The 21915-nt window shown below is 44.6% G+C and overlaps 1 protein-coding gene across 4 annotated transcripts in view; it reads left to right on the top strand.

Annotated features, from left to right (window-relative positions):
• PIK3R5 (phosphoinositide-3-kinase regulatory subunit 5) overlaps positions 1-21915 on the top strand; it is a 62926-nt gene that overhangs the window by 29040 nt on the left and 11971 nt on the right. For all 4 annotated transcript variants that reach the window (XM_081184457.1, XM_081184460.1, XM_081184458.1 and 1 more), the window contains exons 2-6: positions 8192-8304; positions 11900-12000; positions 16212-16280; positions 17152-17290; positions 21058-21127. In XM_081184457.1, the coding sequence (XP_081040583.1) occupies positions 8205-8304; positions 11900-12000; positions 16212-16280; positions 17152-17290; positions 21058-21127 (479 nt within the window). In that variant the 5' untranslated portion in view covers positions 8192-8204. The remainder of the gene's footprint in view (positions 1-8191; positions 8305-11899; positions 12001-16211; positions 16281-17151; positions 17291-21057; positions 21128-21915) is intronic.

Here is a 21915-nt window from a genome sequence, read left to right as displayed (position 1 = left end):
CCGGGCGCAACATCTGGGGGTTAGGGTTAGGGGGCGCAAATCCACGGGTTAGGGGGCGCAAATCCACGGGCTAGGGGGTGCAAATTACTTGCCTTGCCCCGGGTGCTGACAACCCACGCTACGCCACTGCTAGCAACATCGGGAAAGCACCACATTGACTATCCCTGCTATATAGAAGCCATTGAGTGTTGTGTAGCTGGAATGTAGCCTACTGTACAAATGTAAGAGTGGCTGTGTTGCTCCGCCCACTTCTTCCTCTGGCCTGAACCACCACTGGCAGGTGGCCCCTGGAAGGGAATGTGTGGTCTGTGATCTGAAAAAAGTTTCTCACCCTGGCCTTAGAGACCATAGAGTTTGCTTTCATAGAGAAGGATCAACAGTATCTCTTACTTAGTGGGTTTGGCCTTTGCTAATTGTAAGAAGGTAGCACACACTCTTCACACATGTGCACTATTCGCCTGGTTTGTCAAGATTGCAGTTTCCAGACACTTGGTTCTGAACCTTGAGCTAATACTTTTAATCGCCAGTATGGAGTTTTGAAGCCTTGCTGTTCTGTTCTGCTTTACCTTCAGCAGAAGGAATTTATGCAGTGGTGATATTATCCCTAGCCATGTTCTCCTTCCTGTTGTGTTTCCTCTTTCAATTCACTTAATGACAGCAAACTTTATATGCACACAAAAACATACTCTAGGTAATTAGGAAATAGACTGCATTCATCATGTGCAAGTCTGATGCTGTGGAGTCTAGACTTGGAAAATACTGCTTCCCGATAGCTAAATTTGCAAGAGCAGGGATAAATGGCAAGGCTTTGACTGTGGTTGTTATGGCTTCTTCCAAGTAAATCTCTGACCAGAAGATGGGTTTCCAGTGCTGCAATTTAGAAATAAGCTCAGTCCCTCTACTTTCTTTTCTTTCTTTCTTTACTTAAAAATTATATTTTGTGAGTGAAGTATATTTATTTAATCATCATGGTTTATACAGTGGTACCTCGGGTTACATATGCTTCAGGTTACATACGCTTCAGGTTACAGACTCCGCTAACCCAGAAATAGTGCTTCAGGTTAAGAACTTTGCTTCAGGATAAGAACAGAAATCGTGCTCCGGCGGTGCAGCAGCAGCAGGAGGCCCCCTTAGCTAAAGTGCTGCTTCAGGTTAAGAACAGTTTCAGGTTAAGTACGGACCTCTGGAACGAATTAAGCACTTAACCCGAGGTACCACTGTATTGGGATAACTGACCTTTGGCCCACCAGATATTGTTGCACTACAGTGCCCATCATCCCTGATTACTGACCATGCTGTTTGGGATTGATGGAAGCTGGAGTCCAGGTTAGTCACAGCTAGTTTATAGGGAGTGCGTAGTTCAAAGATAAGAGGAGAATTAAGACTTCTGTTGTCAGTTTTTTTATAGGAGGCCTATCCCTTTAAGAATCCCTGTGTTATGCAGCAGACTAACTATTCCATTTCAGAATGGCAGGCCTATCATGTCATAATAATGTTACTTAATGAAAAATCAGCATCAATGTAGTGGCCCCCAGGAGTCTTCTTTGTGTAGGCCAATGGCCTATTCACCAAAGCAATGGTGATGCTTTCTTGGGTTGAAAGCCAAAGCTGCTCATTTCTGCCCTCCATCCTCCAGTACATGCTTTGGCTGTACTTTGAGTGCGGTTCATAAAACATGGTTGTCCATGAGCCAGTCCTGCTTTAGGGAAGAATGTTAATCAGTTGACGCATTAACATAATGTGACTTTAGACTTGTGAACTCATAAACCTCTTGAGTGTGCATACTCTGCAAAAAAATGGAAATATTAAAAGAACAGCTAGTCTAGGGGAGTTCTGTATGCATGTGACTGTGGTAAGCAAATGTCAATCTACATACAAAGGTGTGTTTATGTTGCCCCTGGAAAAGGCTTATATTTTGGGGGGGTCAAATCTCCTAGGGAAAAGAAAATCATCAATTGTTGAACAGTAGCCAAGAATACTTGTTGGCCCTCATTATTCAGGAGTTTCTGCATGAGTGGGATCACAAAGAGCTAAACCTTGGGTAATCTCTTTCTTTAGCTCTTCAGGCTAGTCATGTTTAGCGTCTTACATTTTTGGGATTGAGCATAATCTCCCACCGACTGAACGACTCTGGGAATGAGTCCACCGCTGTTACTTGACTACCCACACCTAGCTCATTGCACACCAGTGGCTGAAAAAGAGGTGGGTTTGAGTAGAAAGGGAACCTGGATGCCTCTAGAATGTCAGTATTGAGTTGTGGGAGCAATTCAAGCACATATCAGGAAATTAGAGTTTATGCATTAAAAAAACACAGTTCAATAATAAAAAGTAAATAGTAGCAAGGAAAAGTTTTTTTTTTAAAGAACATGTAGAAGTGATTTCAGTGTGAAAGAAAATTAAAATTGTCGCTGGCATCCAACTACCTTGAGAGAGACTGGAATGCGCCTCCAGGGATGGAGAATCACAGCGCCTGCTGTGGCTGCAGAGACTGGTAACTCATAACAGCAGCCTCCTGAATTGTTTTGCTGTGTTAGCAGCTATGAAGTGAACTCTCCAGGGTGCAAGCCTGGACAGTGTGTATGGAGGCCCTGGGCTGTGTGAACAAATTATAAAGAGGTGTTTCATTTGTGATTCCTAAATTCAATGAACAGGACCCATCTTTCAATAAATTTGCTTGGTAATGGCATTATATTGCATATAATTGCAATATAGTGGGTTTATGCAATTTGAAGAGGATTAAAGCATTCTGTTGCCCTAGCACAAAGAAAGAAACAGATATTTTGCAGCTGGGAAAGTAATGGTCAAATGCACTGGAAAGTATGGAATGAACAAATGGTTAACATGAAGACACAAGCAAATAACGATGAATGCAGCTTGAATGCTCATTGTCGTATAATATCCCTACAAACTAATGGGAAAGAATGTTTAAAAAGACTGGATACAATGTAACACCTGTACAAGCAGATCAGAATGACTTTATTATTCTTATTAATCGGCTTCCACACATGTGTCTTAGAGTGATGTACAGGATAAACTAAAAACAGCTTTTAAAAGCAGCACAAAAATATAACAAAAGTGTTTTAAAAACAATGCAAAGTAGACACCTGTAGCAGAGACTTATTCATAAAGCTGGGAAAGCTGTAAAGATCATCTGGAGGAATCCTTGCTTATCTTTTGGTTCAGGAAAGCTTGCTTGTATGGACATTGTTCTTCTTTGCCCAGAACCAAGCAACTGTTTAAAAACTTGAATCAGGCATAACATTCCCTTGGGTTTCTAGGGACACTTGTATGATAGAAGATACCACTGTAATATAAGGCATCATTCTGTTCTCTACCAGCCTTTTGGTGACTTTTGAACCCTTTTGATTTAGCTGATTTCAGAAAGTTGAAACCCGCCCTATGTTGTACCGTTTTGGTTTCCTTGTTTTGTTTTTTATCATCAGCGTGTATAAGTGAATTGTAGATAGGGCCTTTATCAGCAAGATTCTGCTCTGCAACAGTTCTGCAGGAGTACCCATTTTTCACTTGTCATGCTGCCAATGTTCCTTCTTCTCGCCATCCATTAGGCATTCAATGTAAGAACTACTTGAAATGTAAATGTAAATGCAAAAAAATTAAATTGAAACTGAAAACCAACAAAACACAATCTTTTCTAAATACAAGTAATTTCTAACATAAAATATAACTCATTTCTATTATTATAAGGTGATAGATAATATTCCTCACACATGTGGTTTTCTTTTCTTTTAAAAAACCAAAACCAAAATAAATAAATAAATAAAGTCAAATATTAACTTAGGTGAGTGGTTGAAAGCAGCAAATCCTTTTATATTCAGAAAACAAGATCCCTTTGTTATGAATCCTACCATTGATATTTTTCTTTCTTTCTTTCTGATATAATCCATTAATTCCATTGTAAGCACAAATTCCCATGTCTTTTGTGTCACTTTTTGAAGGCATAACTTCTAGTCACCATATTTTGGCATATAAGGTTCTTGTTGTTTTAAGTATGTACAAGGCTATATTCCTGATGAATTAAGCTACCCATGTAGTTTAGCCCAGGCAGACATATGGGCCAGGATAGATCTTGTCTAATAACAACTATTATAGGATAATTCCCCCACCTGCTTTTGCTAATTGACATTCACACCATATATGACACAACTTTCCCTTTTTTACCCTTGCCATCTCCAGGAAGTGGGTGGGTAAGACAGATAAAAATCAATCTTATTCCTCCTCCCGCTTAATGCTTTTTTGCACATGTGTATACATGTCTTGACATTTCACTGCCCAGCAGGGTATTCTGTTTGAGGTGGTACTCAGTGTGAACTATCTGACTGTTTCATACATGGAAATATTTCCTTGATGGAATAATGAAAGCATATGTGTGAACCTACCCTTGAGGCTACTTCCTATACAGAAGACACTTTAGTGGCTTCTCCCTCCCTTTATATTCCTAAACTTATATTCACTGGTGGCACTGGTGTTGTGGAATGCTGTCCCTGCTGAAATAAGAGGGGCCCTATCAGTATTGGCATTCCGCTGGCTCCTGTAGGCACCACCTGTTTAGGCAAGCATTCCCCTGAACTGAACTTCCCCTGTAACTGGTTTTTGCCCCAATAGAATTGTTGTGTGTTTTAGTTATGTACTGATTGCATAGTTGTAAGCTGCTTATTTTGGCCCAGTAGTAATAATAACAACTATTTTATTGTTTATTATCATTATTTATTAAATTTATATACCACCCTTCATCCAAAGATCAGTAGCCCAAAATAATTTAAACAAAAGCAACCCTCCCAACACACACACACACGCACGCACACACACACTTACTTAAAAGGCTGTAGAATATTAATTAGCCAAAGGCCTGGTTGAAGAGGAACATTTTCGCCTGGCAGCTAAAGATGTATAGTGAACGTGCCAGACAAACCTCCCTGGGGAGAGCATTCCACAAACAGGGAGTCACTGCCAAAAAGGCCCATTCTCAGTGTTGCCACCTTCTGGACCTCTCTACTACCAATTTATGCCTTTCCCCTCTACATAAATCTCCCTTTGGTTTGAACAACCTGCAGCAAAAAAAAACCCCTAGTTAGTTCTTTTTACTCCAGCAGCTTTTTTCAAAAGCTTTAAAAAGATATAATACAGAGGTGAGAAATATCTAAGGGGCTCCATCGCTGGATCTCTTTAACTAAGGGATGCATAAGCTTGTCTTGGTTTTGCTTGTGACTCTTCCTATCTCTATAGGGCTATAAAGAAAGGGATTGAGTGGTGACAGTTGCTTTCAACTTAGCAACAGCATGAACTCTGGCCAATTGCCCTTGATGAATAATTAGTAACCCCTGAATGGTGCTGGGAGTAACTAGCTGGGAATATATATGCTGCCAAATTCTGCATTGGCTGGAATTTGGCAGCAGAATTGAGTTCCTGCCAATTTTGAGTCCTAGAATGAACCAGGCACTTGCTGGAGTCTATAGCACTTTACACCCCAGCTCTAAATGGCTTTTTTGATGTTGCAGGTTGTACCTGGAGATGTGATGAATAGGTTTCAGTGCTATGTAGTATGGATCACATTACTGAAGTGGGGTGTTTGTAGATTTTTGACAATGTTCCATGCTGCTCCAGTACTCTTTGAAATGAGGAGACTACAGAGAGGTTATTTCTCAAGGCGCAACTATCCACTTCAGGTATAAATAAGGCCTTTCTGAGTCTTCTCTGGATAGATATGAGAGGTGGGCGGGTGGAAATGGAAACCACCACACTTAGGAGATGTATGAACTATACTCAGAGGCGGAGCTAGCTGCTCCAGCACCCGGAGCGGCGCACAGGCTGTGCACCCAGGGACAGGGCTAGCATCCCAGGGGGGCGCTGCCTGCGGCGAGCAACCCAGGGGACAGGACAGCAATGTCACCCCCCTCAGGGATGACACCTGGGGTGGACCGCACCCCCTTCCTCCGCCAGTCACCCACTGATAATTTGTCACATTCCTATTTTTTGGCCTGAAATGATGGCAATGACAAGTATGACTAATGCTAGCCGGTGTGGTGCAAAATGCCTCCCCCCCCCCCAGGAAGCCACGTGCCAAATGCTTCTATGCTTGTTCAACATGATACCCAAGCCAGGCATGATTCTGTTTGTAGTGGAAGATGACACAGAGGTTCAGTGCAGATCTTGCAGGTTCGTTGTGCACCAAACCTTCAGATATGGCGTTAACAGCCTTTGGCAGTCTGTGTGTAGTGCGTATATTATTGATTCAATTAAAAGCAAAGATTAACATAAGATCTGAAGGGGGAAAGAACAATGCAGGACCTTTTCTTTTTCTTTTACAAAAATCTGTAGAACAGAGCAGTAAAATAGCAGAAGTGGGATTGGGAGGAGGGAATTGGCAGCAAAAAAGCTACATGCAGACTAATTATAAGTAAGGCATAGCCTTGTGAGCATGGCCATGACTTTAATATAATTATATAGTTTTATATAGAAATCTAAGCCGTTTCCTGATTTGTAAAGGCAGGAGTCTCTGGTGGCATCATGTTAGGAAACGATGACAGGAACAGAATCTGCATCCTGTGGTTTTTGCACATTACGGGAATGTCCTGTCCTATCTCTGCTGTCAGTTCTCGATTGCACAACCCAGGGTTTTGAGAGAGACCAAATTTGCTATGAGGACTGGTCAGACTTCCTGCCAGTGCGTGACCAATTGGGGAAGGAAAGCCTTCTGCTGATCACACTTTGTGGTGTCCCATAAGGAACTGACATAAGAGAAGACTATTTCCAGGCCACTTTCAGGGTGTGAATCATGCCCCTTGTTCAATCACCACTTTCCTTGACATTTGCATGAAAATGTGATTAAGATGTTGAGAGAACGTGGGGATGCATATATCCTTTTCTAGTTATTCTATCCTGAGCTCCTTTGGGTACACAATCTCTTCTGTACTGGTGCTATCTTAGAGTGGTAAACTTGCCCATAGAAGGATGGTCTTGTGTTGTGTGTGTATGGAGACCTTTAAGCCACCTGGGCATGTTGGCTGCTTGTCCTAGATGCACCTCTCCTGTGGAAGTACTCTTTGTCTAACTTGCACAAGTTATTGGTAACCCTTTGATGCAGTGATTCCTGTCAAAATGCAAGGAAATTGACTCTTCAAAGGTCACTTCAAAGATTCTTGTAGCCCTGAAATTCTGATTGCATGAGTTCTAGCTGCTCAATTGGCCATTCTGTTTGGTGTTGATGGGAGTTGTAGTCCAACAACATCTGGAGGAACACAGGTTCCCCAATCCTGGTATAAAAAATGGATGTGTATGAACAGGAGCAACGACATGGTAGAACACAGCTCAGCTGTGGATCCTTTCCTCTCTTTTATCTTGATGCCTTTTGAACGTATAGGAAGTGCAGAGTTGTGGATTTTCATTTACCCTCTTGTTGCAAAGCTTTCCTGTTGGGTTATGTGAGGAGTCAAAATGAAGGCAACTGTTTCCCTTTTTCTGGCAACTCAAAATCCTACATGATCATGAGCAGAAGAAGATTGGGAAGCAGACTAGACACCAACTGGAAAAATTAGAGTAAACTAAAAATTGGAGTAAACTGTATTCTGCTCTGGTCAGACCTCACCTGGAGTACTGTGTCCAGTTCTGGGCACCACAATTCAAGAAGGACACTGACAAACTGGAACGTGTCCAGAGGAGGGCAACCAAAATGGTCAAAGGCCTGGAAACAATGCCTTATGAGGAACGGCTAAGGGAGCTGGGCATGTTTAGCCTGGAGAAGAGGAGGTTAAGGGGTGGTATGATAGCCATGTTCAAATATATAAAAGGATGTCACATAGAGGAGGGAGAAAGGTTGTTTTCTGCTGCTCCAGAGAAGCGGACACGGAGCAATGGATCCAAACTACAAGAAAGAAGATTCCACCTAAACATTAGGAAGAACTTCCTGACAGTAAGAGCTGTTCGACAGTGGAATTTGCTGCCGATGAGTGTGGTAGAGTCTCCTTCTTTGGAGGTCTTTAAGCAGAGGCTTGACAACCATATGTCAGGAGTGCTCTGATGGTGTTTCCTGCTTGGCAGGGGGTTGGACTCGATGGCCCTTGTGGTCTCTTCCAACTCTATGATTCTATGATTCTATGATTCTAAAAACTGGGTTTGATTTATGTTTACCACTTGTGTGTGGCTAACTCTGACTTACTTCTTTTTATATCTACAGGAGATGAATTAAAATGCAGCACACGACGTGCACAGAGGACAGGATCCACCATGCACTGGAGAGGTGCCTTCATGGCCTCAGCAGAAGCACTTTCTCTGCTAGCACTTGGACTGGTAAGTTACTAACCCCATCACCATACCAGGATGATTTTTCTTTCCTCTTCAGTTTGTTATTGAAATATATTTGGAGGCTTTCCCCCACTCTTTAGTGATTCTTATTGCAATAGCAATGTTTGCTCATGTGTGGTCAAACTATTAACCAATGAAAAGGGAAGCAATTCAACATTTAAACAACGAACTGACGTTAATCCTCCTTCTTACCCAAACTCCCTTGATTTTTCCTCCTCCTAGTGAAAGAGCTTAAAAGCCTAACCAACCCCCTGCTAGTAAAAAATGTCTCATTGATAGTTTGGGGAATAAGATGAACATCACAGATGTTCCCAACTATTCTAGTATCAGTAGAACAGTGGCCACATTAGCACACTACACTAAGGCAAACCATGGTTTAGTGCAAATGCAGTAGCTCCCAAGGAAGAATTTGCAGCTGCTCTGCTCCTCCCTGGGCTTTTTAGGTCAGCGCAGTGCAGCAGCTACATCAAGGTTTGACCTCGAATGCTGTGTGTCTCCTCCTTAACCATGGCCTTAAACTATAGGAGATTGTGGTTGAGGTGGAGAGACCTTAACCACAATGCTGGGTTTGGAAGACTTGCTAAGCCTAACCTTGGTTTTGTTGCTTTCCTCCATTGACCTAAAAAGCATGGGAAGAGGAGCCAAATGAGCGCATGTTGATCTCCGGAAGCCAGTATTCTCATGTGGTCTTGCTAAGCTATGCTCTGACTTACTGTGGTGTGGAAACCAGGCCATTGCGCTGAGCTCTTGCCCCACATGATGGAACATGTTTTCAGAAGCACCAGGGCTATCACAAAAACCAGTTCCAAAGGGCAGCAGAGGAAGATGCTGCTTCGGAGTGGAAGCTTGCGAAGTTGCTTCAAAAGAAGTCTGAAGCTAACTGGGGCTATGCAGCCATGTTGCCAATTTACTGATCCTACAGCCTCAATTTTTAGTTTTCAACATGGCTTTTATGGATGGGGGGGGGGAGTTGAGCCTCAATATTCTTGATTTTTGCTCCAACCTCTTTCTTACAACAGAGTGGAGGGCAGGAAGATATTTGGCAACATTTACACCATGCAAGGGGGGACGTGGGTGGCGCTGTGGGTTAAACCACAGAGCCTAGGACTTGCCAATCAGAAGGTTGGCGGTTCAAATCCCCATGGCGGGGTGAGCTCCCGTTGCTCGGTCCTAGCTCCTGCCAACCTAGCAGTTCAAAAGCACACCAAAGTGCAAGTAGATAAATAGGTACCGAAGGTAAACTGCGTTTCCGTGTGCTGCTCTGGCTCGCCAGAAGCGGCATAGTCATGCTGGCCACATGACCCGGAAGCTGTACGCCGGCTCCCTCGGCCAATAAAGCGAGATGAGCGCCGCAACCCCAGAGTCTGCCACGACTGGACCTAACGGTCAGGGGTCCCTTTACCTTTACTTTACACCATGCAACACTTGAAAGTGCTGTGATACCACTTGATGCAATGGAAAGCAGCTTTATAGGTTCACATTTTTATATTGGCCTGCTCCAGGGTTTGGTGGGCATGGGGCATGTGCAGCTCACACGTGGAGCCATGGTGGTTACAGCATCTCAGTAATGTTTCACAGCAATTGCTGGTTGCAAGCCATGAGCTGCCCTTGCCTTTCAGAGAACTGAGAGAGGAAATGCTAACCATCAGTGCCACCCTACGCAGGCAGCACTTGCTGGAGAAGGCAAGCAGTCCTCAGAAGAGAACTCACTGTTTCTTTTCCAAGAAAAACATCTCTTGAAGCTCATCTTAAGCTGCCAGCCGCAAATGTGGGTGCTGCTGCCACCCAACTTTTTTTTAGCTGTGCTGCTGCAGTGTGTTGCCATCTGGATACAGCCTTGCAGTGTCAATTTCCTCTGTTGCTGATCTAGCACTATTTTGCTAAACCAGAGGGGGAGGACTAAGGTACCAGAAGTTAAGGAAGAGACAGCAAGGAGCGTAGCCAGCTGCTCTGGAATTTGCCTTCCATGCTGACCCTGCTATGATGATGATGATGATGATGAATTACAATAATAATTGAATTAATAATAATATAATAATAATTTTTTATTTGTACCCCGCCCATCTGGCTGGGTTTCCCCAGCCACTATGGGCAGCTTCCACAAAAACAAAAAATACACTAAGATGTCACACATTAAAAACTTCCCTGAACAGGGCTGCCTTAAGATGTCTTCTGAATGTCAGGTAGTTGTTTATCTCTTTGACATCTGATGGGAGGGCGTTACACAGGGCAGGCACCACTACCGAGAAGGCCCTCTGCCTGGTTCCCTGTAGCTTTGCTTCTCACAATGAGGGAACCGCCAGAAGGCCATCAGCGCTGGATCTCAGCATCTGGGCAGAATGATGGGGGTGGAGACGCTCCTTCAGGTATACTGGGCTGAGGCCGTTTAGGGCTTTAAAGGTCAACACCAACACTTTGAATTGTGCTCGGAAACGTAATACCCTGCCCTTCCCCCCTAAGGAGCAAACAGAGCAGCAAACAGATAAACAATGTACAAACAAAAACAAAGCAAAAACAGATTGAAACATTCTAAAAACAATTATAATTTAAAACATCTAAACACAAGTACAAGTTACAACATTCTAAAAGCAATTACAAGTAACAGCTGCGTCCTTCCAATTATCTTGAGGTTGCCAAGTTGCTAAGCCCTTATCTACCATTTAGATTCTTATTCTCTAATACTTAAATCCCCCCCAATAGCTCAAGGTGGGACACATGCTTCTCTCTCCACCTCCTCCATTTTATCCCTACAACAACCCTGTGAGGTTGATTTAAACTGAGAGACTGTGACTGGCCCAAGGCTACCCAGCTAGCTTCATGTTTGAGTGGGGATTTAAACCTGGGTCTCCCCAGTCCTAACCACATTAACCTGTATGCCACTGCCACAGTGGTGCCCATCCCTGTGTGGTTTGCACACACTGCATCAGTGTGTGTGTCTCTTTCTCGCTTTGAATCCTTCCATGTAGGACCAGCAGTTTAACTGCAAAGATGCAAAAGAGATGCAAAACTTTGCCACCGATCCTGTAGCAGGAAGAAGATGGGGAGTAGTATTGTCTATGGGCTGCAATGGCTCTTTGCTTTTACTGCTTCACCTCAGGGACTCAATGAATTATGTATATTATGGATTGCTTATATTATTTGGACATGTTGCCATAGGAAACTTTGAGGCAGCTCTACCCTAAGAGTTAGTGCACATGATTTGTTGGAAATGTTGCAGGCTAATGAATTAAGCACAACTGGAAATACTTGGTGTAGGTCAAAAATACATTGTTTCCCTAATGCTGTATTCCAGGTTGTTCTTATCCCTAATAGGGTGGTAAATACATTTTCTCTCTTGAAGAACTGGATCCAGATAGTAGGTGACTACTGAGAAAGAAAGCTCATGCACTGTATCTTTTTTTTTAAATTACTCCACACACATCTCGTATCTTTCATTATGGTCCATGAATCTCTTTCATTTTGCCTATATCCCATCTAGCTCAAAATTTCAATGAACATCTGTCTTCTGCAATTAGGACACTGAGTGCTCTGGAATTCGTGCCATGCTCAGAACGTGACCTGTTTCTTCATTTTTTGGCAGCTGGGCTTTGTCTGAATTGTTGGAGTCTCCAGGAGTTGGTCAGTCGTGATGCAGGGAACTACCTCATCCTTCTGGAGAAAATCTTGCAAAAGACCCAAGAGGTAAATCAAAGAGGGCAAGAGGAAAGAATATTTGTACAAAGGGAATTCTTGCTCAGTCTGATGTGCGCTCTCTCTCTCTAAGAATCTGGAATACCTCTAGCACAAATAAGAATGAAAAGTGGCTGGTTGCTTTGTGCATCAGCCCAGCTTGCTGCTGATTTCAGTTTGCCTTTGACCAAGTTCTGTGCTCTGCATGGTGTTTCAACATGTTAAAACAATTTAAGGCAAGAGAGTAGATGCACACAATACCTTGGAATGGGAGTACTTCTTTCCAAAATGGCATCAACATGTCCTGGAGGAAGTTGCTAGTTTTTGTGGCCATTTGTAACTCATTGCTCTGTATGTTGGAAACAGAATCTGGTGTTTAGGTCAGTTTGTCACTCACAGAATTGCTCCCCCCCCCCTTTTGCACCCTGGGAACCCACACATAAGTGGATATGTCCCACTTTTTAAATGTTTAGTATTTTACAGGTAATAATAAACCAAGCACAAAATAAAAAAATTCCTTCCAGTAGCACCTTAAAGACCAACTAAGTTAGTTCTTGGTATGAGCTTTCGTGTGCATGCACACTTCTTCAGATACACTGAAACAGAAGTTGCCAGATCCTTCTATATAGTGAGAAGGTGGGGAGGGGTGTTACTCAGAAGGGTGGTGGGAATGGGAGATAGCTGAGAGAGCCTGTTGATGACTCTTAACGACTGTCATAGGTCTTACAGGAAAAGGCAAGGGGTGAGAAGGTGAGAAATGGTTTAGTCATGTATAGTGAGATAAGAATCCAATGTCTTTGTTCAGCCCAGGTCTTTCCATGGTTTTAAGTTTGGTAATGAGTTGTAATTCAGCAGCTTCTCTTTCCAGTCTATTTCTGAAATTCCTTTGTAGTAAAACAGCTACTTTGAGATCTTGTATAGAATGTCCTGGGAGATTGAAGTGTTCTCCTACTGGTTTCTCTGTTTTGTGATTCTTGATGTCAGATTTATGTCCGTTTATTCTTTGGCGTAAGGTTTGGCCTGTTTGTCCAATATAAAGAGCTGAAGGACACTGTTGGCATTTGATGGCATACACAATGTTAGACGATGAGCAATTAAATAGTCCCGAGATGGTATGTGTGATGTTGTTGGGGCCAGTAATGGTGTTGTCCGGGTGTATGTGGCAGCAAAACCATTTCTCACTAAACCATTTCTCACCTTCTCACCCCTTGCCTTTTCCTGTAAGACCTATTACAGTCGTTAAGAGTCGTCAACAGGCTCTCTCAGCTATCTCCCATTCCCACCACCCTTCTGAGTAACACCCCTCCCCACCTTCTCACTATATAGAAGGATCTGGCAACTTCTGTTTCAGTGTATCTGAAGAAGTGTGCATGCACACGAAAGCTCATACCAAGAACTAACTTAGTTGGTCTTTAAGGTGCTACTGGAAGAATTTTTTTTTATTTTGACTATGGCAGACCAACACGGCTACCTATCTACTAATAAACCAAGCAGTAATCTCACCCCCATCCAACCAACCTGCCCCTGTACTTGATGTTGGTTGAATCCTGCTTGGAGTCAGCCATGTCTTTAGGGTAGCGACAAGGAACCTGTGGCCCTCTTGATGTTGCTGGAGCAGAAATCCCACCATCCCTGACCATTGGTCATGTTGGGTGAGGCGGATGAAAGTTGGAGTCCCTGGAGGGCTTCAGGTTCCTCACCCCCTTTTTTAGAGTGAGGTATCCGTATAGTTAAAGCTATGGTTTTCCCAGTAGTGATGTATGGAAGTGAGAGCTGGACCATAAAGAAGGCTGATCGCCGAAGAATTTATGCTTTTGAATTATGGTGCTGGAGGAGACTCTTGAGAGTCCCATGGACTGCAAGAAGATCAAACCTATCCATTCTTAAGGAAATCAGCCCTGAGTGCTCACTGGAAGGACAGATCCTGAAGCTGAGACTCCAATACTTTGGCCACCTCATGAGAAGAGAAGACTCCCTGGAAAAGACCCTGATGCTGGGAAAGATGGAGGGCACAAGGAGAAGGGAACGACAGAGGACGAGATGGTGGGACAGTGTTCTTGAAGCTACCAGCATGAGTTTGACCAAACTGCAGGAGGCAGTGGAAGATAGGAGTGCCTGGCGTGCTCTGGTCCATGGGGTCACGAAGAGTTGGACACAACTAAACGACTAAACAACACTCTGGCCTCAGGAGCAGTCTCTGGGAACTTTTAAAGGACAGCAGTTTGCCAGTTACTTTGTTTTGCACATTGCTGCAAGGAGTGGGCACAAGACACCATTTGTATTACTGCTCCCCACTGCCTCCCCACCCTGCAGCAGAATGTCTTGAGCCGGTGTTGACCTTGCTGTTTATGTGGCAATGCAGATACTGTGCATGGGATCCTATGGGATTCAGAGTCCTTGAGCATCATGGGTTGACTTGAGCCCAGCTCCGCTCTCTGTTATGCTGGATCTGGAGGTTTGAATTTCACTGCTGGGAAAAAGAGGACAATGAATGAGTTAGAACACCTGGGTCAGCAACTGTCAGAGTCAAGTGGAGATTTCCTACTTCCTGCTTTGTCCAACACCTCCCCATTAGGGAGCAATTGTCTCTCACATGGCAGAATGTTGGGAGCTGCTTGGCAGGCTGAGCTCCCTGCCTCCATTGTTTCCCAGCTATTGTGATGGCAGGCCAGTGGGGAATTGAGGAAGGGAGACCCCAGCTTGTGGCATGCAAAAGGCTTTCCAGGACTCTTGTTTGAAACAGGGTCACAGCAAGGTTGCTGCCCAGAGAATGAATGCAGCAGGTTTTCCTGTGAACCCGTTCGTTAGAAGCTGTTTCCCCCCGCCCTTTCTTTTTAAATTGTTGTCAGACAGTATAACTTCCTGGCAGGTTTAATGGAAGCCCTGCCCTGGCTATTCTGAGGAATTTTTGGCCTAAAAATAGTCTTGTGGCTCAACATGCACAAATCTGCAGCTGTTGAGAGCCTGCAAGAAGAAAATGTACTGCACTTAGAGGTACTATGTGCCACAGCATCATTATAGGGCCTTGCAAGAGCAGAAAGGGCCATAGAGGGGTTGTTCCCCTCTTCATGGAGCTAACCACCTCTCTTCCTTCTCTAGGAGATACTTCAGTTATAAAAAATATATAATAGTAATAATTAATAAAATGATAGTGATATAAATAATATTAGTAATGAGGAGGATGCACCTAAGTTGTTCTGTTCACAGACCAAGGTCCCCTTGTGCAATTGGACTCCCCCCCCCCCGGTGCCCCTCTGCACCCACTAAATCTGCTCTAGAGAGTTGGGGAAACCCCAGAACAAATTTAGGAGGCACATGTGAGGAGGAGTGCGGGGAAGTCTTCTTGAGTAAGTGGACCTTATTCTACTCATGCAATGCCCCACTTAGCCCTACGCTGAGTTCCACATAATAAAAAACACACCACAAATTAGTATGATTAGTAGTAGCAGTAGTATTCAGAGTCCTACATCTTAAAGCGGATGATTCTCTCTACTGGCTGAGCAGTCTGACTATTGCTTTCCAGTGGCTTACGTAAGAAAACCACAGCATAAGAAATTTGACCTGGAGATCTTGATATCAATTTACCTGTGCTAGGGTGATACTGAGACCCTGTCACACAGCTTCTGTTGTATTCTGTTGTGCAACTTGCAGCCTTTGCAGCTGTTCTGACTAAAGATGCAAATATACCATGTTTGGTTGCTGAAATGCTGCTTGGTTTCTCTTCTTGATAAAGAGGAACTGTGTGAGAACTTCCCCCTCTTCTCTCTCTCTCTCTCTCTCTCTCTCTCTCTCTCTCTCTCTCTCTCAGCTTACCCAATGATATTCTACCACTGGATCAAAAAAGATCATATTGTTAGGAATGTTTACTAAGGTGTGCCAGGCACACCTTCTATATACAAAAAGGGAAATACAGAAAAAAATTGTTTAGAATGGCTAGGAAATCATGACACTCTTCTGAAATGTGAGGGCCATTTGGAGAAGGTGATTGAAGAACCCAAGAATGATGTGACTGGGCTCAGAGTCACCATGGAGGAGTGACTTGCCACTGCAACAAGTAACACCTGGAGAGTAGACTTTACCTAGAGAGAAGCAAATAGCAATCTTGTCAAGTCACACATCAATTCTCCTCCAAAGCTTCCAGGTGATCGGTTTGGGTAGCATTTCTTTGAGTAGTTTTACCAGAATCTCACTTCCCTCTTGTGCTTTCTTTTCTTCCTCTGCAGGTCCAAGAGAAATGCAACTATGATCTCTTTGCTCCACTGGCTCTGCTCTTCAGCTCAGCTGTTATGTGTGTAAGTTGTCCCAGCATGGCTGGTACGAATAGCTGAAGGCATTGGCTCTGTGGCTGTTAAAGTTGATGAGAAAACCTTTTGTTTTTGTTTAAAAATTTATATCTAGCTTTTCACCATGTAGGACTCAAAAGAGCTCACAGAAATTCATACATACAAAATTAAAACATAGATTAAACTTTGAGTTTCCCTACTGACTCAGGTCAACCTCTGTATTCCTGATTTTTAGGAGAACCATTGGTAGTTGGGATATTTTTATCTAGCTAAATACTGAGTGCTGGTTTACACATGCATGCTCATTGTGTGCTGACTTGTAACACTGAATGATCGGTTTGATCACCACCAAAGAGCTTCTGTCTCACCTGATGTCAATTATTGGTACTCTTCAACAGAGGAAGTTCTAACTGTTGACTGCAAACTGAGTGCTGCAAGGATCCATTGATGAATTCTATATGTGTGTGAACCCCCCCCCCAAAAAAACCCCTATTTATTTGTTCTGTTTCATTATATGACTAACAGCAAAGTCAAATTACACTTTGGGTTTCACCTTGATGCTTTGCTTTCCTCTTTGTTGGTGGTGTGTGCACATCTTTTGGGGCTATCACTCAAAGCATTCAGCACTGTTGCTCAGCAGGGGAAACTTGAACTTAAGCCCATGTAGCATCAGCCCATCTTCTTTTTCTCCAATGGCTTCCTTGGCGGGGGGGGGCGGGGGGGATTTTGCTGAAGGAACTTGATCACAGCGCTGGCAGCTGAAGCTGGCAGTGGGAAATGTGCATGGTTAAAGTTGCTGAATTCCTAAATCTGGAAGAAGATAAGGAGATGCTGGCCTCCACTTCTTGGTCTATTTATGCCACTGCTATTTTCTTTATAGACACCACACTTTCCTTCAGAGTCAGATTTCCTTCTGAGAGCCATGAGAACGTACTGTGACTTCCTCACCTGGCCTGTGCCATACTGCAATATCTGCCAGGAGCTCCTGACCTTCATCAGCAATGAACTCAAAGCCCCAGGTAGGGATCCAGATTGTCTGCTCCCAGCAGGGTTCCTTCAGCCCTCTGTGGTGCTGACTCTTCCTTCTTGGGGGGGGGGTGCTTGGTGTTGATGAATAACTGAGAAACCTAAAGTTGCACCAGTACATTTATGGGCCATATAGGCATTGAAGCTAACACTGTGCTATGAACTGGAGTGGGCTGCATACATCGTGGCAAGGGTTATTGCCAACAATGCAATTATAGTCAAGACAGTGATCCTGATATTTGATTTTTAAAACACTCGTAGCCATATGTGTTCATGTAGAGGCACTCTCTACAGCAAGCACAACATTTTTGGAGGGTGTTTCATGCACATGCCTATATGAGTGTGGTGGCTTCATCCCACACCATAAGCCTGCTGGCATGCTGCATGGTGTGCAAATGGTGCCAGCACATAGGGCAAAAGCATTAAGGCTGTATCCTGATGAAAGAAGCTTACTCAGTGCTTGCATATCAACAGTATTGGTTCTGAAACAAGATGCATTATAGACCATATTGGATGGATTATTTACACAAGGCCCATCAAATAATGGTTAATAGAATCATAGAATTGTAGAGCTGGAAGAGACCCCAGGGGTCATCTAGTTCAACTCCCTGCAATACAGGAATTTCAGCATCCAAGGCAGACTTGTTTAGCCATTTACCGTGTTTTTCACCCTATAGGACGCACTTTTTCCCCTCCAAAAATGAAGGGGAAATGTGTGTGCATCCTATGGAGCGAATACAGGCTTTTGCTGAAGCCTGGTGAGCGATAGGGGTCGGTGCGCACCGACCCCTCTCCAGGCTTCAGAAAGCTCTGTGCAGCCTTAGGGAGCCCGGCTTCTCGCAGGGCTCCCAAAGGTTGCGCAGAGCTGCCTGCGCTCCCAGGCTCGGCGCAGCTCCGCGCAACCCCCCGGAGCGATGCCGAAGCTGTGCACAGCTTCGGCATCGCTCTGGCTCCCGTTCTGGGGGCTGGGGTCGGGGGATGCTCGGGCTTCACCCGCCCCCAGCCCCGTGCCTGGGTGGGGGGGGAATAAATTTTTTCCCATTTATTCCCCCCCCCCCAAAAATATTCCAGGGGCGTCCTATGGGCCGGTGCGTCCTACAGGGCGAAAAATATGGTATATTAATTTCAGAGAAGAAAGCACTTTAACCCACCGAGGGAAATCCAGGTGGGCTGATGGACTGTCCACATCTGAAATAAAGCCCCAGCACACAAAAGTATGTGCTACTATAAATCTCTTAATCTGGAAGGTGCCACTCTTCTTTTAGCATTTTATATCAGGGGTGGGGAATGTTTTTCTGCCCAAGGGCAAAATTCCCTAAATGGCAACCTTCCAAGGGCCACATACCAGTGCTGGTAAAAGTAGGCAGGGCCAGAGGTGAAAAGAAAGAAGAAACGAAGTGTGAAACAAGGGATGCAGTGTCAACCTTTGGACAATAGGCTACATTTCAGCCATGCAGTATCTCAGTTCGAGGACACATTCCAGCAAGGGTAGTATCTTCCTGTAGGGATTAAGAATGGGAGTACAGTGGTTTGTCTAAGGCAGTGTTTCCCAACCACTGTTCCGCGGCACACTAGTGTGCCGCGAGATGTTGCCTGGTGTGCCGCGAGATGTTGCCTGGAGGGAGGCGGGTGAGTTGGGCGGCGAGAGGCGGGGCGGTGGCGGCGGCGAGGAGAGGCCGCCCAGCGCGGGGCTCTCGCCGTCTGCCTGCCTGGCTGCCTGCGAGCTCGGCGGGCAGCGCCTCCGTCCGCAGCGCCCGCCTCGCGGCTCTCATTCCCTGCCCCTGCCAAAGCTCACCCAGCCAAGCCGCGCTCTCCTTCCTGCCTCGCTTTGCTGCCTCCTCCCCCCCCACCCCCAAAGCTTGGATGTTCCCCGGCAAGGGGGAGGGAAAAAATTGAAACTTACACTTTCGTGCGTCCCTCCCGGCGTGACGCTGCGCGCTGACGTCACGGGGCTGTAATGGTGGTGTGCCTCGAGATTTTTTTCATCAAACAAGTGTGCCTTTGCCCAAAAAAGGTTGGGAAACACTGGTCTAAGGTTCCCCCTTCTGAAGTAGGATTTGAACCAGAGGCTGGAGAGCTCCTTTCAGTACTCTGACCTTTTATAAGCCCATGGTTTCCACCCAAGGATAGAATGTTTCTTGTGCAAAGTCATTTGCCTGACACAATGGATGTGGTTGCACTCCATTGCTCTCCTACCCTCCAGCTTCACTTGAAAGGGGATGAATGGCTCATCGAAATGCTCCAGTAACAACAGAGAATCCATTCAGGTAGACTTGGACTTTGAATGGGTAACTGTGTCAGATAATTTCCATATGATACACTGGGACCTCTGGTCTCTGCTCGTGAACTATGGTGCAGCCTCTGCTTAATGAGCTTAGACTCTGCTCCTGTTGATTATCAGCACTCATAAGGGTTCTTAAAGTTTATGCAGTGGAAACTTCTTAATTAGGCCATGCTGGCAGCCAGCCTTCTGTTACTCCTCATTAAGCAGTTTCCCCAATTAAATGGAGAGGCTTTCTTAGAAAGTGCCTGGGTGCCCAGCATTGTGTTTCAACCTGCAACAGATTCAGTGTCAGATCTACCTTGGAAGAGCCTATTAATGCCATTAGAGGTGAAATACAGGGTGTCTCTTTTTCATTTCCTCATTAAGGCTGCCAATTCCTTGCTTCTGCTATAAGACTTTCAGTAAATCATCACAGTTTAAATTGAACTATTGGAGTTCTTAGGAAAGCTGAAGTTTGAGAGTGTTCAGTATGCTTATTCATTATGCTGTGCCTCCAATCATTAATCTGATTTATCTGTCAAATGCCCGAGGGTGCAAATATCCAGGGGCCCAGTAGCTACTGGTGCCTTAAAAAACATGTGCCTCATCCACACCATGCATTTAAAGCACATAGTTTCCTTCCAAAGAAACCCTGGGAACTGTACTTTGTTAAGGGTGTTGGGAATTGTAGCTCTGTGAGGTGTAAACCCCGGAGACACCATGCACTTCAAACGTATGTTGCCAGTGTGAAATGGGCCTAGTTACTATCTTATTGCTTTCTTGCAAACCATGTGACCACACGCAATAGAGAGTTTTTGAGTGGGTAAGTAAGAATTGCTCTGTGGGGTGCATGTCCTTCAGCTGGACTGTTTCAAGGGCGGAGAAGCTGCACTGGAAATGGGTAGAATATTTGTGAAACATGGAAGAACTGTTGGAGTAGCGGACATCGCGTAGGTAGCACTTTCTCAATGTGCAATGGCTAGAGACAGAATTCCGCAGTGGTGAATTATTGAAAGGAAGCAGTAGCTGAACACTCTTAAACAGGGGAATGCAAAACTTTCCAATTCCATTGGTGGGCTGACTTGAAGCTATCTTTCTCCAAGGCCGAGAAATTTGAAAAGCTGCTCTAAGCTTTTTGCTCACCTTGCATGGTGGATCCTTCAGTCCAACAGATTTGCTGAGAGGCAATTGGCCTGATGGGTTGTTTCACTGCTGCAAGCAAATTGTATATGCTTTCTTTCTTCTGCATAGTTCTACACATTTGGGGAAATCAATGTTGGTAAAAAAACCCACTGTGTGTCAAACTGTTTGGGAGTTAGACCCTATCCAAGAAGATAATGGTGAAGAGTGGTATTCAACCTGAATTCCTTCTTCCATTCACCCCTGCCCCCATGGGGTTCACCTGTCTCTTCCACCTGAGCCCACCAGTTCTGTGAGGTCTCAGTGAGAAGTGGATGCCACCACTGTGTTTTAACAACCTTCCCTTTCTTTTAACAGGGATTTCATTTCAAAGGCTGGTTAGGGCAGAGCAGGGTCTGTCTGCAAAGAGCTGTGAGAGTTCCATTGTGTAAGTATCATGCAGGAATCATGACTGCTTTCTGTGGGTTAGGAAAGGGAAGGAGCTTTTGGGGATATTGTCCTCCTTTAAATTTCCCAGGGCCTCCTGTTGCTCAGGGCTTGGCTTGTACCAGGGCTCAGCCCCAGCATTTATTTTAGGTAACAGAGGAAATTCCTGGACTATATGAAGGAAGGATAAATGAAATAGTCCCCTGAGTATGCAGAGTGACTTTCCATCACTACTGAGTAGCTGTGAAACCCCCCAGACAAAAGATATGGCTCCCAGACCAGTGGTGGTAGGGTGACTGTAGGCAGGCTTGAGACCTGACAGATCGTAGGTCCCAACTGCACTAGCAGAATCCTGCCACTTAAACAGCCATGGCTTCCCCTAAAGAATCATGGGAATTTTGGTTTGTTGTTAGCAGGTCTCTGTTCCCCTCAAATAGGTACAGTTTGGGAAAGGAATGTGGATGGTGGGATCATAATGGATATGTACAGGATCAGCCCAGACTCTGAAGTGACCTGTGTCTGATCCTAAATTGATGTGTGTCTGCTGAGGTGCAGACAAGTCTATAACTGCCCCTTTTCAGTCCACCACCACATCAGAGATTATATAGTTATGGTTATCAGTTGTTCATGGATAGGGAGGGCTAGTTGTAGATTATGATTATTTCTCTGCAGTCTTATAACTGCTAGCTATCTCAACAATGCCAGGCTATGTTTTCTAAGCATGCTGGTTCATAGAAGGGGAGTGGGTGTAGAAAAACAGAAAAACTGTGCCATCTGCTGGTGCTTTGA

This window comes from Podarcis bocagei (genome assembly GCF_964188305.1).
Source record: "Podarcis bocagei genome assembly, chromosome: 2".
Lineage (NCBI taxonomy): Eukaryota > Metazoa > Chordata > Lepidosauria > Squamata > Lacertidae > Podarcis > Podarcis bocagei.
This window is presented reverse-complemented; position numbering and strand designations above follow the sequence as displayed.